This window comes from Lonchura striata, chromosome 27 (assembly GCF_050655825.1).
Source record: "Lonchura striata isolate lonStrDom1 chromosome 27, ASM5065582v1, whole genome shotgun sequence".
Lineage (NCBI taxonomy): Eukaryota > Metazoa > Chordata > Aves > Passeriformes > Estrildidae > Lonchura > Lonchura striata.
Window position 1 is genome coordinate 9,772,526 of NC_140729.1, and position 14,228 is coordinate 9,786,753.

Sequence of the window (14,228 nt, forward strand, 5' to 3'; positions counted from 1 at the left end):
GGCTGAGGGAGATGTGGGGAGACAGAGCTGGTTTGTCCCAAGTCAGCTGCCCTTCAGGGCTCTGGGGACATGTGTGCCCAGCTGTGTCCTGCGGCAGTTCAGCCCTCCCTCAGCTGCTTCTGGACAGCCCTTTGAGCCACTCAGCCCACACCTGCTGCCTCTCTTCCTTCTCAATGTTTTTTCCTGCCACCATGTCTCCAAAAACCTTCCTAGGAAGCCCTGGGCAGAGACAAGGGAGGAGAAGGAAAAAGAGGCCAAGCACGGCCTGTGGGTCTGTGTGGTGTTATGAGCAGCAGTAAACACTGAGCAGTGCTTCTTTTGATCTGCTAACCCACTGGGAAGGAGGAGAATTGGAAAAGCAGGGGAGTGACATACCCTGGTTTCAAGATCAGGATATTCTATGAAGGAATTGGAGAAAAAAGAGAAAACCAAGTGGTTCCAAGGGAGTCATGTGAGCAGCAGCAGACCAACGCCCATACAGTGTCTGAAGAATGGCTTCTCTGGGAAGACAGTCCACAGATTTATTGCTAAGCATGACATTATACATGCCCAGTTGTTGTGGTCTTATCACCATAACTGGAGGGATTTAAAAGATGTCTAGTTGTGACATTCAGGGACATGGTTTAGTGTTGAGCTTGGAAGAGCTGGGCTAATTGTTGGACCCCTTAATCTTAACGGTCTTGTATAGCTCAGTGATTCCATGATCTTACATGACCTGGAACAGCCCTGTGGTCAGTTGAGGTCATTTGTCCTGGTTGTATCAGCTCCAGCTGCTTACCCACTCCTGGCCTCCACTATGGGTGATGCAGCATGAGAAAGAGGAATGGTGTTGATGGTGGGTCAGCCCTGTGCAGCAGCAGGTCAGGCTTTGGTGTGTTCTTTGCAGTGGTTTAGCCACATTTAGTGGATAAATATTTAGCCATATTTGTAGTTTAGCTACATTTGAAGCACAGAACAATACTGGCTGCTCTGAAGACAATGACCTCCAGGCCAGTCAGGCCAGTACAGACTGGTGTAAGAGACTTAAAGACCACAAGTGCCTTAAACACTGTCAAGGCCACAGAATAAGATAAACTACTACAGTGGGAACTTGAGGTAACCACAGAGAGTGGGATTTGCATCTGAAAGGTGATAATTCCAGGCCTGATCTGGGGAGCATCCTTGTTAACATATCTGGACAAAAATTCCCCCTGTGGCAGACTGTGGAAAAGGAAACAACTGCTTACACACATTTCTTCCTAAGCTATGGGAACTGTATCTACACCCTGAGGATACCTAGAACTTGGACTGTACAAAGCTGATACCACAGAAGAACAAGTCAGAGAAGTTTTTTCCCAACACTGAGAAGACCAGAAGGGAAAACCAACAGGATGCTGCTGGAACCATGGGGTGGTGATATCTTTCAACTTAAACTCTCTCTCTCTCACTCTCTTACCCGCCTCTATCTCCTATTTCTTTCTATCTATCGCTACCTCACATTTGCGATTAAATAAAATGATTACTATTAACTTTAGCATATGGTCTCATCTGTACCTTAATTTGGGCAGAGGAACTTCTTAATAATCATATCAAAACAACTGGGCCTCTGTTCCATCTCCTGTTATACCCTGCGCTTTTCCTGGTTTCCTCCTGCCCCCAAAGAGTGAGGGCAGCCAAGCAAGATGAAGTGCCTGAACTTCTCTCCTTTCTCTTCCTCTCTCCTCCTATCCACTTCCACGAGACTTTTGGGGTTTCTGCCCTTCCAGGGCCCTCCACAACCCAGGCTTCTCAACAAACGTCAGCCGTGGCCACATGCCCCTTCTGCAGAATGAGCACCAAGGGCAAGAGGGAGGTCTGGGCAAAGCTGGATCTGATGGTCAGGGGATCAGTTGGGGAGTCATGGCTTCCTTCCTCACCTGCAAGTTACAGAGTCTCACAAGAATTTTGGGAGCATCCAAGGATTTATACTCATGGGCTCAATGTCCAAGTGGAAACGAATGATGACTGATGCCCATCAGGGATCAATACAGGGACCAATATTAGTTAATAAGTTCATCAATAACATAGTGGGACTGAGTGGACGCTCAACAAGTTTGTGAATGACATCATGCTGAGCCTTGAGGAAAGTGTTCCAAATCAGAGGGATCTTGGCAGATTTGAGAATGGTCCCATGTGAAACTCAGGAACTTCAACCAGGCCAGCACTGGAAGAGAAATAGTTTAGACCAGCCCTGCAGAGAAGGAACCAGAAATCATGGAGGTAGAAAAATTGGACATGAGCCAGCAATGTGTTCTTGACATCCAGAAATTCAATCATGTCTTGGTCTGCACAAACAGAAATACAGCCAGCAGGTCAGCTCTCGTTAGACCCCACCTGAATCCAGCTGGACTCCTCAATTCAGAGTAAGCATGGACCTGTTAGAGCAGCTGCAAACAGGGGCTGCAAAAATGATCACACAGATGCATTGCCCCTACCATGCAGAAAGAGTGAGGCACTTGAGTTTTCTCATGCAGGAGAGAGCAGGCTCTGGGGAGACCTTATTGCAGCATTTCAGTATGCAAAGGGAATGCATAAGGAAGTTGGAGAGAGACATTATATCAAGGCCTGCAGTGACTGGACAATGAGAAACACATTTAAACAGAAATAGGGTAGATGTGGATGAGACAGAAGGAAGAAGTTAATGACGTGGTAGGAAATGGAAAATGGCAGGTCCCATGATGGGAAGTGTTCAAGGTGAATTTTAATGGAACTTGGAATAACTGATATAGTGGCACAATACTGTTAGGAAGGGTTTGCCTGGCACCTGATGGGAAGCTGGAACCTGTGTCCTTCCAGCAACACATTCACTGCTTGGTACTTCCAATGCAGTGCTTAGCCGACTCAATGGAAAAGTGTGTGAAGAAAGTACAAGTTAGCCATTGAACTATTTACAGAAATTCCATTCTGATGCAAAGAGGCAGAGAAACTCAGAACCCAGAGAGTCACTCAGTGCACGCTGAGCACTCCCAATGCCAGCCTGTGCTGACAGCCAGGGCAAAACCAGCCCCAACAACCCCCACCCAGAAACACCCCTGGGACAACATCTCTGCCAGGCAAAGGATGACACAAAGACACAGGCTGGGATGCAGCAGAATTTATTGAGTCAAAAGTGGGAAAAGAGGGGGGTCCAGGTGGAGGCCACAGTGCAGGGAGCAGCTTCAGCAGGGGAGGCACCTCGTGCCACAGAGGCCACTGCCCAAGCCAGAGAGGCCAAAGCCCCCAGAGCTGATGGGCACTCCCTGAGAGCTGAGGATGCTGCCAACAGCAGCCGAGGTGGAGGATCCCACAGCAGTGTTCTGTGGGAAGGAGCTGAGGATGGGCCCGGGCAGGGTCACCACCACGGGCGAGGGCTGGATGTACACGGTGGAGTCCTGGCACTGCCTGACACAGGGCTCATTGCAGCTGTTGGCCAGCGGGGTGGGGCCGCAGGGCTGGCAGGGCCGGCACGGGCTGTAGCAGGACATGTCTTGGGGCTGCACGTGCACCTGGCAGTGGGAGAAGTAAAAATGAAGGCGTGAGGGATGTTTCAAGTGTAATGTTTCATCCCCCAACATGAGGGAGTCCCTTTTCCTCATCCATAAAGAAATCCACCAGGACCCCACAGGCATCTCCTTTCCCTCAGAACAACAAGCAAGAATTGCAGGCTCCGGGAGAACCCCACACAGGCCATGCCTCCAGAGACATCTCTGTGAAGCCTGATCCTTTTCCTCTCCCCACTGTCTGCATCCTTTCCTCTCGCAGAATAAGTATTCTTGCGGCCCCAGAATATGATGGAGGGAGGTATGTGCAGAGACAACCCATAAGAGGTGGAAAAGGAGGACAAGGAAGAGGACAAGAGGAAAGTCTTCAAAACTCACCTTGTTCCCAACAAGATGGAGCTGAAGGAGTGGATGTGAGAGTGAGGAGAAGGGCTGGCTTTTATACTTCTCCTGCACCACCCCAGGCCCACAGTCACTGCATTTGGGCAGTAATTTTCTTACAGACTCACCTCCCAAGCAACATATACTCCCTAACGCCACAGGTTGTGCTTTTGTTTCTGTCAACGCTGCCACTTCATTTCCTCATTTCTGACATGGCCTCCAAGGATTATTTCAAGCATTGAGATGAAAGACCAAAGGGTTTTCTGGGCAGTGACACATCAGTGCGTGCAGAGGATGAGCTGCATGCGCTGGAGGGGTCTGTGCAGATAATTGACACCTATCTGGGGAAATATGCTGTGGTTTCTTTCTACTCTCTTTGCAGGCAGCTGAACATACCCTCCCTCCAAGCTTGTCTTCTCCTCATGTGGCAGTTTGTTTGGCAAGGTTGTCCCCTCTCATGGCTGCATTGTGGAGTTACCACCTATCAGCATTTGTGCTATCAGTGTGCTGTCAGCAGTTCTGAGGGAAGATAACTTTGCTCTCCTGAACACCAGGATTCCTTGAGATACGTCATGGAGTTGGGACCCTTCTCACTCTCGTAGGGGTGTGTGGAGGTTCAGTAAATACCTTGTTCTTCCCATTTTCCTCAGACCATCATACACTTTGGCCCCACTTTTGGCCATAGTAGCCGAGAATAATTTTCCAAAACAAGCTGATTGTCCTGAAAGCCCCCTGAGCTGTGGGAGTGATGGTAACAAGTTCATGCTGACAGAAATATCTGTTTGAGCTGCCTGGAGCTCTGCATAAGGAACAGCCCAGTGAGTGAAGATGGTTTTCCTCAGGTGTGGATGGATCTGCCCTTGCTGGAGGGGAATTCATCAGTGTGTGGGTCATGGGCCTGCACACAGCAAGTCACAAGGCTGACACACAGCCAACCCAAAATTAGACTGAGTCTCCCCACAAGTAGAGAGAGTCTCTCCTTGGAGATTTGCCTACTGAAGGCGTTTCCTTGCCCTCCTGGGATGCGTCCCAGCTGCCTCCATGTCTGCAGGGCAGGGAAGTGCAGCCCTCCTTGATGTGGTTCGAGAACTGGGTTTGCACCCAGGGCCCTTCTGAACTTGTCCCCTCCCTGAATGTCCCGAGGCATGTGGTACCACACGATCCTTCCAGCTCTCATTCACTTGGGAGTTTGGCACGTTTCAGCTTCTCCAGAGGAGCTGATTTATGCTCCAGGGTGAGGCAGCCTTTGGGTCAGGGGAAAGTAAGCATGAGGAAGCACTAATGCCAGGAGAAGTCACGTCACATGAAGCCTAGGGACGTGTCCCAGATGGTAGGGAGATGTTTTCTACAAACCTTTAACTGTGAAAAGCATTCAGGAGAGCCTCTGACCACAGCCTGAGACAAGCCTGAGGCCAGGTAGATGAGGCCTGTGCCTCCCTTCTCTGTGTGTGTGTGGGCTGACTTTTCTCAGGCAATCCTTGACTTGGTGGTCACCTACTGCAATTAAAGACAGCACTTCACTGTTCCAAGCCAACATATACCTGCCCAGGATCCCTCCAATACTTCTGCACTCACTGGCATGACTCTTCATGGGATATCTTCCAGTTGCGGCACATGAAAGGATCATGCAAAGCAGAGCAGGAATGTCAGAAATGAGGAAATGAAGTGGCAGCGTTGACAGAAACAAAAGCACAACCTGTGGCGTTAGGGAGTATATGTTGCTTGGGAGGTGAGTCTGTAAGAAAATTACTGCCCAAATGCAGTGACTGTGGGCCTGGGGTGGTGCAGGAGAAGTATAAAAGCCAGCCCTTCTCCTCACTCTCACATCCACTCCTTCAGCTCCATCTTGTTGGGAACAAGGTGAGTTTTGAAGACTTTCCTCTTGTCCTCTTCCTTGTCCTCCTTTTCCACCTCTTATGGGTTGTCTCTGCACATACCTCCCTCCATCATATTCTGGGGCCGCAAGAATACTTATTCTGCGAGAGGAAAGGATGCAGACAGTGGGGAGAGGAAAAGGATCAGGCTTCACAGAGATGTCTCTGGAGGCATGGCCTGTGTGGGGTTCTCCCGGAGCCTGCAATTCTTGCTTGTTGTTCTGAGGGAAAGGAGATGCCTGTGGGGTCCTGGTGGATTTCTTTATGGATGAGGAAAAGGGACTCCCTCATGTTGGGGGATGAAACATTACACTTGAAACATCCCTCACGCCTTCATTTTTGCTTCTCCCACTGCCAGGTGCACGTGCAGCCCCAAGACATGTCCTGCTACAGCCCGTGCCGGCCCTGCCAGCCCTGCGGCCCCACCCCGCTGGCCAACAGCTGCAATGAGCCCTGTGTCAGGCAGTGCCAGGACTCCACCGTGTACATCCAGCCCTCGCCCGTGGTGGTGACCCTGCCCGGGCCCATCCTCAGCTCCTTCCCACAGAACACTGCTGTGGGATCCTCCACCTCGGCTGCTGTTGGCAGCATCCTCAGCTCTCAGGGAGTGCCCATCAGCTCTGGGGGCTTTGGCCTCTCTGGCTTGGGCAGTGGCCTCTGTGGCACGAGGTGCCTCCCCTGCTGAAGCTGCTCCCTGCACTGTGGCCTCCACCTGGACCCCCCTCTTTTCCCACTTTTGACTCAATAAATTCTGCTGCATCCCAGCCTGTGTCTTTGTGTCATCCTTTGCCTGGCAGAGATGTTGTCCCAGGGGTGTTTCTGGGTGGGGGTTGTTGGGGCTGGTTTTGCCCTGGCTGTCAGCACAGGCTGGCATTGGGAGTGCTCAGCGTGCACTGAGTGACTCTCTGGGTTCTGAGTTTCTCTGCCTCTTTGCATCAGAATGGAATTTCTGTAAATAGTTCAATGGCTAACTTGTACTTTCTTCACACACTTTTCCATTGAGTCGGCTAAGCACTGCATTGGAAGTACCAAGCAGTGAATGTGTTGCTGGAAGGACACAGGTTCCAGCTTCCCATCAGGTGCCAGGCAAACCCTTCCTAACAGTATTGTGCCACTATATCAGTTATTCCAAGTTCCATTAAAATTCACCTTGAACACTTCCCATCATGGGACCTGCCATTTTCCATTTCCTACCACGTCATTAACTTCTTCCTTCTGTCTCATCCACATCTACCCTATTTCTGTTTAAATGTGTTTCTCATTGTCCAGTCACTGCAGGCCTTGATATAATGTCTCTCTCCAACTTCCTTATGCATTCCCTTTGCATACTGAAATGCTGCAATAAGGTCTCCCCAGAGCCTGCTCTCTCCTGCATGAGAAAACTCAAGTGCCTCACTCTTTCTGCATGGTAGGGGCAATGCATCTGTGTGATCATTTTTGCAGCCCCTGTTTGCAGCTGCTCTAACAGGTCCATGCTTACTCTGAATTGAGGAGTCCAGCTGGATTCAGGTGGGGTCTAACGAGAGCTGACCTGCTGGCTGTATTTCTGTTTGTGCAGACCAAGACATGATTGAATTTCTGGATGTCAAGAACACATTGCTGGCTCATGTCCAATTTTTCTACCTCCATGATTTCTGGTTCCTTCTCTGCAGGGCTGGTCTAAACTATTTCTCTTCCAGTGCTGGCCTGGTTGAAGTTCCTGAGTTTCACATGGGACCATTCTCAAATCTGCCAAGATCCCTCTGATTTGGAACACTTTCCTCAAGGCTCAGCATGATGTCATTCACAAACTTGTTGAGCGTCCACTCAGTCCCACTATGTTATTGATGAACTTATTAACTAATATTGGTCCCTGTATTGATCCCTGATGGGCATCAGTCATCATTCGTTTCCACTTGGACATTGAGCCCATGAGTATAAATCCTTGGATGCTCCCAAAATTCTTGTGAGACTCTGTAACTTGCAGGTGAGGAAGGAAGCCATGACTCCCCAACTGATCCCCTGACCATCAGATCCAGCTTTGCCCAGACCTCCCTCTTGCCCTTGGTGCTCATTCTGCAGAAGGGGCATGTGGCCACGGCTGACGTTTGTTGAGAAGCCTGGGTTGTGGAGGGCCCTGGAAGGGCAGAAACCCCAAAAGTCTCGTGGAAGTGGATAGGAGGAGAGAGGAAGAGAAAGGAGAGAAGTTCAGGCACTTCATCTTGCTTGGCTGCCCTCACTCTTTGGGGGCAGGAGGAAACCAGGAAAAGCGCAGGGTATAACAGGAGATGGAACAGAGGCCCAGTTGTTTTGATATGATTATTAAGAAGTTCCTCTGCCCAAATTAAGGTACAGATGAGACCATATGCTAAAGTTAATAGTAATCATTTTATTTAATCGCAAATGTGAGGTAGCGATAGATAGAAAGAAATAGGAGATAGAGGCGGGTAAGAGAGTGAGAGAGAGAGAGTTTAAGTTGAAAGATATCACCACCCCATGGTTCCAGCAGCATCCTGTTGGTTTTCCCTTCTGGTCTTCTCAGTGTTGGGAAAAAACTTCTCTGACTTGTTCTTCTGTGGTATCAGCTTTGTACAGTCCAAGTTCTAGGTATCCTCAGGGTGTAGATACAGTTCCCATAGCTTAGGAAGAAATGTGTGTAAGCAGTTGTTTCCTTTTCCACAGTCTGCCACAGGGGGAATTTTTGTCCAGATATGTTAACAAGGATGCTCCCCAGATCAGGCCTGGAATTATCACCTTTCAGATGCAAATCCCACTCTCTGTGGTTACCTCAAGTTCCCACTGTAGTAGCTTATCTTATTCTGTGGCCTTGACAGTGTTTAAGGCACTTGTGGTCTTTAAGTCTCTTACACCAGTCTGTACTGGCCTGACTGGCCTGGAGGTCATTGTCTTCAGAGCAGCCAGTATTGTTCTGTGCTTCAAATGTAGCTAAACTACAAATATGGCTAAATATTTATCCACTAAATGTGGCTAAACCACTGCAAAGAACACACCAAAGCCTGACCTGCTGCTGCACAGGGCTGACCCACCATCAACACCATTCCTCTTTCTCATGCTGCATCACCCATAGTGGAGGCCAGGAGTGGGTAAGCAGCTGGAGCTGATACAACCAGGACAAATGACCTCAACTGACCACAGGGCTGTTCCAGGTCATGTAAGATCATGGAATCACTGAGCTATACAAGACCGTTAAGATTAAGGGGTCCAACAATTAGCCCAGCTCTTCCAAGCTCAACACTAAACCATGTCCCTGAATGTCACAACTAGACATCTTTTAAATCCCTCCAGTTATGGTGATAAGACCACAACAACTGGGCATGTATAATGTCATGCTTAGCAATAAATCTGTGGACTGTCTTCCCAGAGAAGCCATTCTTCAGACACTGTATGGGCGTTGGTCTGCTGCTGCTCACATGACTCCCTTGGAACCACTTGGTTTTCTCTTTTTTCTCCAATTCCTTCATAGAATATCCTGATCTTGAAACCAGGGTATGTCACTCCCCTGCTTTTCCAATTCTCCTCCTTCCCAGTGAGTTAGCAGATCAAAAGAAGCACTGCTCAGTGTTTACTGCTGCTCATAACACCACACAGACCCACAGGCCGTGCTTGGCCTCTTTTTCCTTCTCCTCCCTTGTCTCTGCCCAGGGCTTCCTAGGAAGGTTTTTGGAGACATGGTGGCAGGAAAAAACATTGGGAAGGAAGAGAGGCAGCAGGTGTGGGCTGAGTGGCTCAAAGGGCTGTCCAGAAGCAGCTGAGGGAGGGCTGAACTGCCGCAGGACACAGCTGGGCACACATGTCCCCAGAGCCCTGAAGGGCAGCTGACTTGGGACAAACCAGCTCTGTCTCCCCACATCTCCCTCAGCCCCTGGCAGGCAGCAGCCCCAAAGCAGGGCCAGGGAAAGGGGCTTTGGCAGTCACCACATCAGAACAGCGGAGACTGCTCTGGCTGTGCCGTGGCACCCAGGGCTGTCAGCGGCATCCTGGGCTGTGCAAGAGGAGTGGAACCAGGAGCTGGGTGGGAGCAATGATGCTGCTCTGCTCAGCACTTGCCTGCTGCCATTCCCTGTGTGGGGGACAGGCTGCAAAGGAAGAACCACCTGGAGCAAGTGGAGTGAGTTTGGTGCAGGGTGGCCAGGATGGTGAGGAGGTTAAAGCACTTGACTAAGGCACAGGGATTGCTGAGTGTGGAGAGGAGAATGGTTTGGTTGGACAGAAAACCTTCCTTGGAGTAGGCAGGTCCACTGAAGAGGATTGGTTCATTCTACCAGCTCCAGACATATCAAGAAGGATAGAAAGCAGCAAAACTATAATAAAGCAGATATAACTCTCATTTGTTAAAAGGCACTCAAACACATTCACTGAAATCTGCTGCACACCCATCCCTGAGCAACACCTCCCTCCCAGGGAATCTTGGGAGATCAACAAGAGAGAAAAGGATGACACAGATGCATGGGCTGGGATGCAACAGAAATTTAATGAGTCAAAAGATGAGAACAAGGCCACTCTGAGTGGAGGCCTCAGTGCAGAGAGCAGCTGGGTCAGCTCAGAATCTCCATCACACGGCTGTGGCAGGGATCCCAGCAGGTGTCCATCTGCCTGATCCAGAGAGGGAGCAGGGCCAGCAGGTGCTCCCCAGGATGGCTGTGTGGGGATCACAGCCCCAGGGAGCACAAGGGAACAAGGACACAGGAGGGAACGGAGAGAGTGGCAGGGGACAGAGGCAGGGACAGGCTGTGCTTGCCAAGAGCCCAGGCTGGCTCTGTCCTTCTGCAAGGGCTGCTGGGGTTCTCAGCCCCTCAGGAAGCAAGAAGCCGATGCTGCGTGCCCAGGGCGGTTCCAGCCTGGGAGTCCCTGGGTTCCTTCCCCAGGGCCAGCGGCAGCAGCTTCAGCAGGGGAGGCACCTCGTGCCACAGAGGCCACTGCCCAAGCCAGAGAGGCCAAAGCCCCCAGAGCTGATGGGCACTCCCTGAGAGCTGAGGATGCTGCCAACAGCAGCCGAGGTGGAGGATCCCACCATGGTGTTCTGTGGGAAGGAGCTGAGGATGGGCCCGGGCAGGGTCACCACCACGGGCGAGGGTTCGATGGCCACGGTGGAGTCCTGGCACTGCCTGACACAGGGCTCATTGCAGCTGTTGGCCAGCGGGGTGGGGCCGCAGGGCTGGCAGGGCCGGCACGGGCTGTAGCAGGACATGTCTTGGGGCTGCAGGCACACCTGGGAGACAGGGCAGGGGAAAGCAGAGCACACGCAGTGGGTGAGGGTCAGCCTGTCACCCCACCATGAGGGACCAAAGGCATGAACTGGAGACTGGCCCAGGAGCTGCACAGAGAGACCCACAGGCTTATCCATCCTCAAAAGAGCCCAGCAAGAGCTACCCAAAGAAGATCCCTCTATGGTCCATAGCTCTGGAAACAGCTCACACAAGCCCTGCCTTTGCCCATGTTACACCTTCTGCCTCCTTCCCTCACCCATGACAAGAATCCATAAAGTACAAAGAAGCATGTATAGATGGAGGAAGCCCATGGGAGAAGGATAAGATGAAAGAAAGCTTCAGACTCACCTTGTTCTCAAGGAGATGGAGGTGAGAGGAGTGGATGAGACAGTGAGGAGAAGGTCCTGCTTTTATACAGTTCCTGCACTGCCCCAGGCCCACAGTCACTGCACAAGGACAGTAATTTTCCTACAGACTCATCTCAAAGCAAAACATTCTACCCAGTGGCACAGATTGTGGTTTGGTTTTCATCTATTTTGCAATTTCATTTCCCCATTTTTGACATTCTCACTAAGTCATAAAGGCTTCTACCATGTGGTGGGATGAGAAGTCCCACAAGGATTTCTTGTGCAGGAACAGAATAGTGTGGGCCGGAATCAAGGCTCAAGATGTCCCATGTGGAATTCTGTACTTCATTTCTACCTAAGGGATTTGTTGTCTCTTGGGACAGTGCCCTCTCTTCCCCCTCTCTACAAGCCAGGATGCACTTTGGCTGCACCTTTTGCACCCTGACCTGGAGGACACACCAAGTCCTGCCATTGTCAATTCTGTGCACACCCAGTGCTGTGGCAGTGCTGCCAAGCAAGTCAGGCTGAGGGCAATGGCCTTTGGGCTGCCTGGAGCTGTGGTGTGTGGGCTCAGCCCAGTGCCTGAAGATGGTTTTCCAGGGTTAAGGATGGAGCTGCCCTTGCTGGAAGGGAATTCAGCCCTGCCTGGGACAAAGCCTGCACACATCACGCACTCCTGCCTTGGCCTCACCCCAAAATTAGAGCGTGAGTCGCCATGGGTCAGGAGAGTTTGGCTTTGGAGATTTGCCTACTGAAGGCATTCCCTTGCCTACCTGGGATGTGTCCCAGCTGCCTCCATGTCTGCAGGGCAGGGAAGTGCATCAGTCCTTGGTGCAGTTTGAAATCTGGTTTTGCATCCAGGGCTTTCTGAGCACACCTCCTCCCTGAGCACTGCATGTTGGATTCTGTAGTGATTTTCTCTATCACTTCTCCAGATATCAAGACAAGTCTGGCTGGCCTGTTATTCCCTGCCTCTCCTGTCATGCCTCTCTTGAACCCCAGACACTCTCTGGCGTTCTTCCAATTCTCAGATGCTTTCCATGGTCCCTGCAACTTTCAAAGGGAGTTGAGAAAGGCTTTGTCCTGAGCCCAGTGAACACATAACATCACACACACTTGTGCCAGACCAGTGTGTTTGAATGCTCCTCCATCAGATTCTGTTCTGCTTGGGGAAATCTATTCTGTTCCAGATGTTGGAGGATTACCAGGAACGTGAGTTCCTGACAGCAATTCCTGATGGTAAAGACCAAGGACATGAACCTTTGAGCATGTTCACCTTTCCTGTATCCCCTGCCCTCGGGGAAGCTGCCCTGTTGAACACTGGGGCTGCCTGTGTCCAAGGCTCCCTTTATGGATGGCCTGTCTGGAGAAGATCTTCTTATTGCTCCTCCATGTGCTTTGCCTGATTCAGCTCCAGGTGGGCTTTGGCTTTCATAACACCTAGGAAAAGGCATTAAGAGCAAGAGAGCTGAAACATTGGAACAGCCTGGCTGTCTGGACATGCTGCAGCTCATGACCATTGCAGAGAGCAGAGAGAGAGTGAAAAGAGAGAAGCAAGTTAAATGTTCATAAAAAGTGGATCATTTGGGTGTCCTCTGACATGTACAGTGTGAGGCAGGGACACTTCTTGCAGGGAATGCTGCAAAGAGTTGATTTTGACTGCCCTAAAACATCATTCCCTGCCTTCATCCAGCACTTGTGTCCATGTGCCCTCACTGACCTGGCTCTGCCTGGGATATCCTTTGCTTCTCATCACAGAACATGAAAGGATCCTGCAATGCAGGGCAGGAATGTTGGAAATGAGGAAATGAAAAGGCAGCATAGATGGAAGCAAAATGTGAATCGCTGCCACTATGTGGGATATTTTCCTTTGAAGATGAGTCTGCTAAAAAATTACACCCTTGTGCAGGACTGTGGGCCTGGGGCAATGCAGAAGCTGTATAAAAGGAGGCTCTTCTCCCCACTCTCACATTCACTCCACTCACCTCCACTCTTTGGAAGAAGGTGGGTTGGAAGCTCATTCTCCATTTTCTCCTTCTTCTCTGGGCTTTCTCTGCACATACCTGTGACTTTGTCCCATGTGAGGTCTTGCAGATGCTTTTTGTGAGAGGAAGAAAGGAGTGGGAAGTGTGTGACTGCTGGGTCTTGGCAGAAGTCATGCCCCAGATTTGGGCTGGTTGGGGACGACCCTGGGCTTGAGATCTTGGTGGGGTTTGTATGAGGGGAAGTGCCCCTGTGCCTCCAGAAAGAGCCTTCAGCTCTCATTCCCAGCTCATGCCTTGGCTCCCTCATGGTGAGGTCACAGTTGGATCCTTACCCACCCCTTGCGATTTACGTCCCTCTGCTCTCTGTGCCAGGTGCTCCTGCAGCCCCAAGACATGTCCTGCTACAGCCCGTGCCGGCCCTGCCAGCCCTGCGGCCCCACCCCGCTGGCCAACAGCTGCAATGAGCCCTGTGTCAGGCAGTGCCAGGACTCCACCGTGGCCATCGAACCCTCGCCCGTGGTGGTGACCCTGCCTGGCCCCATCCTCAGCTCCTTCCCACAGAACACCGTGGTGGGATCCTCCACCTCGGCTGCTGTTGGCAGCATCCTCAGCTCTCAGGGAGTGCCCATCAGCTCTGGGGGCTTTGGCCTCTCTGGCTTGGGCAGTGGCCTCTGTGGCACGAGGTGCTTCCCCTGCTGAAGCTGCTCCCTGCACTGTGGCCTCCACCTGGATCCCCCTCTCCTCCCTCTTTTGACTCATTAAATTGTGCTGCATCCCAGCCTGTGTCTTTGTGTCATCCTTTGCCTTGCAGAGATGTTGTCCCAGGGGTGTTTCTGGGTGGGGGTTGTTTGGGCTGGTTTTGCCCTGGCTGTCAGCACAGGCTGGCATTGGGAGTGCTCAGCGTGCACTGAGTGACTCTCTGGGTTCTGAGTTTCTC

General features: G+C 51.1%; 4 protein-coding genes across 4 annotated transcripts; 2 read left to right on the forward strand and 2 right to left on the reverse strand.

The window, feature by feature from the left end:
* Positions 1–195: 195 nt before the first annotated feature.
* LOC144247492 (feather keratin 1-like) lies at positions 196–4,730 on the reverse strand. Its single transcript, XM_085562042.1, has one exon. It carries the CDS (start codon positions 3,624–3,626, stop codon positions 3,177–3,179), a length of 450 nt encoding a protein of 149 aa, XP_085418168.1. The 5' UTR covers positions 3,627–4,730; the 3' UTR covers positions 196–3,176.
* Positions 4,731–5,184: 454 nt separating this feature from the next.
* Positions 5,185–10,409, forward strand: LOC144247493 (feather keratin 1-like). Its single transcript, XM_085562041.1, has one exon. The coding sequence runs from the start codon at positions 5,988–5,990 to the stop codon at positions 6,435–6,437; it is 450 nt and encodes a 149-aa protein (XP_085418167.1). The 5' UTR covers positions 5,185–5,987; the 3' UTR covers positions 6,438–10,409.
* A 123-nt stretch (positions 10,410–10,532) lies between these two features.
* Positions 10,533–11,350, reverse strand: LOC144247491 (feather keratin 3-like). Its single transcript, XM_085562040.1, has one exon. It carries the CDS (start codon positions 11,094–11,096, stop codon positions 10,635–10,637), a length of 462 nt encoding a protein of 153 aa, XP_085418166.1. The 5' UTR covers positions 11,097–11,350; the 3' UTR covers positions 10,533–10,634.
* Positions 11,351–12,807: 1,457 nt separating this feature from the next.
* On the forward strand, positions 12,808–14,135 carry LOC144247486 (feather keratin Cos1-2-like). The gene has a single exon (XM_085562049.1). It carries the CDS (start codon positions 13,685–13,687, stop codon positions 13,988–13,990), a length of 306 nt encoding a protein of 101 aa, XP_085418175.1. The 5' UTR covers positions 12,808–13,684; the 3' UTR covers positions 13,991–14,135.
* Positions 14,136–14,228: the final 93 nt, after the last annotated feature.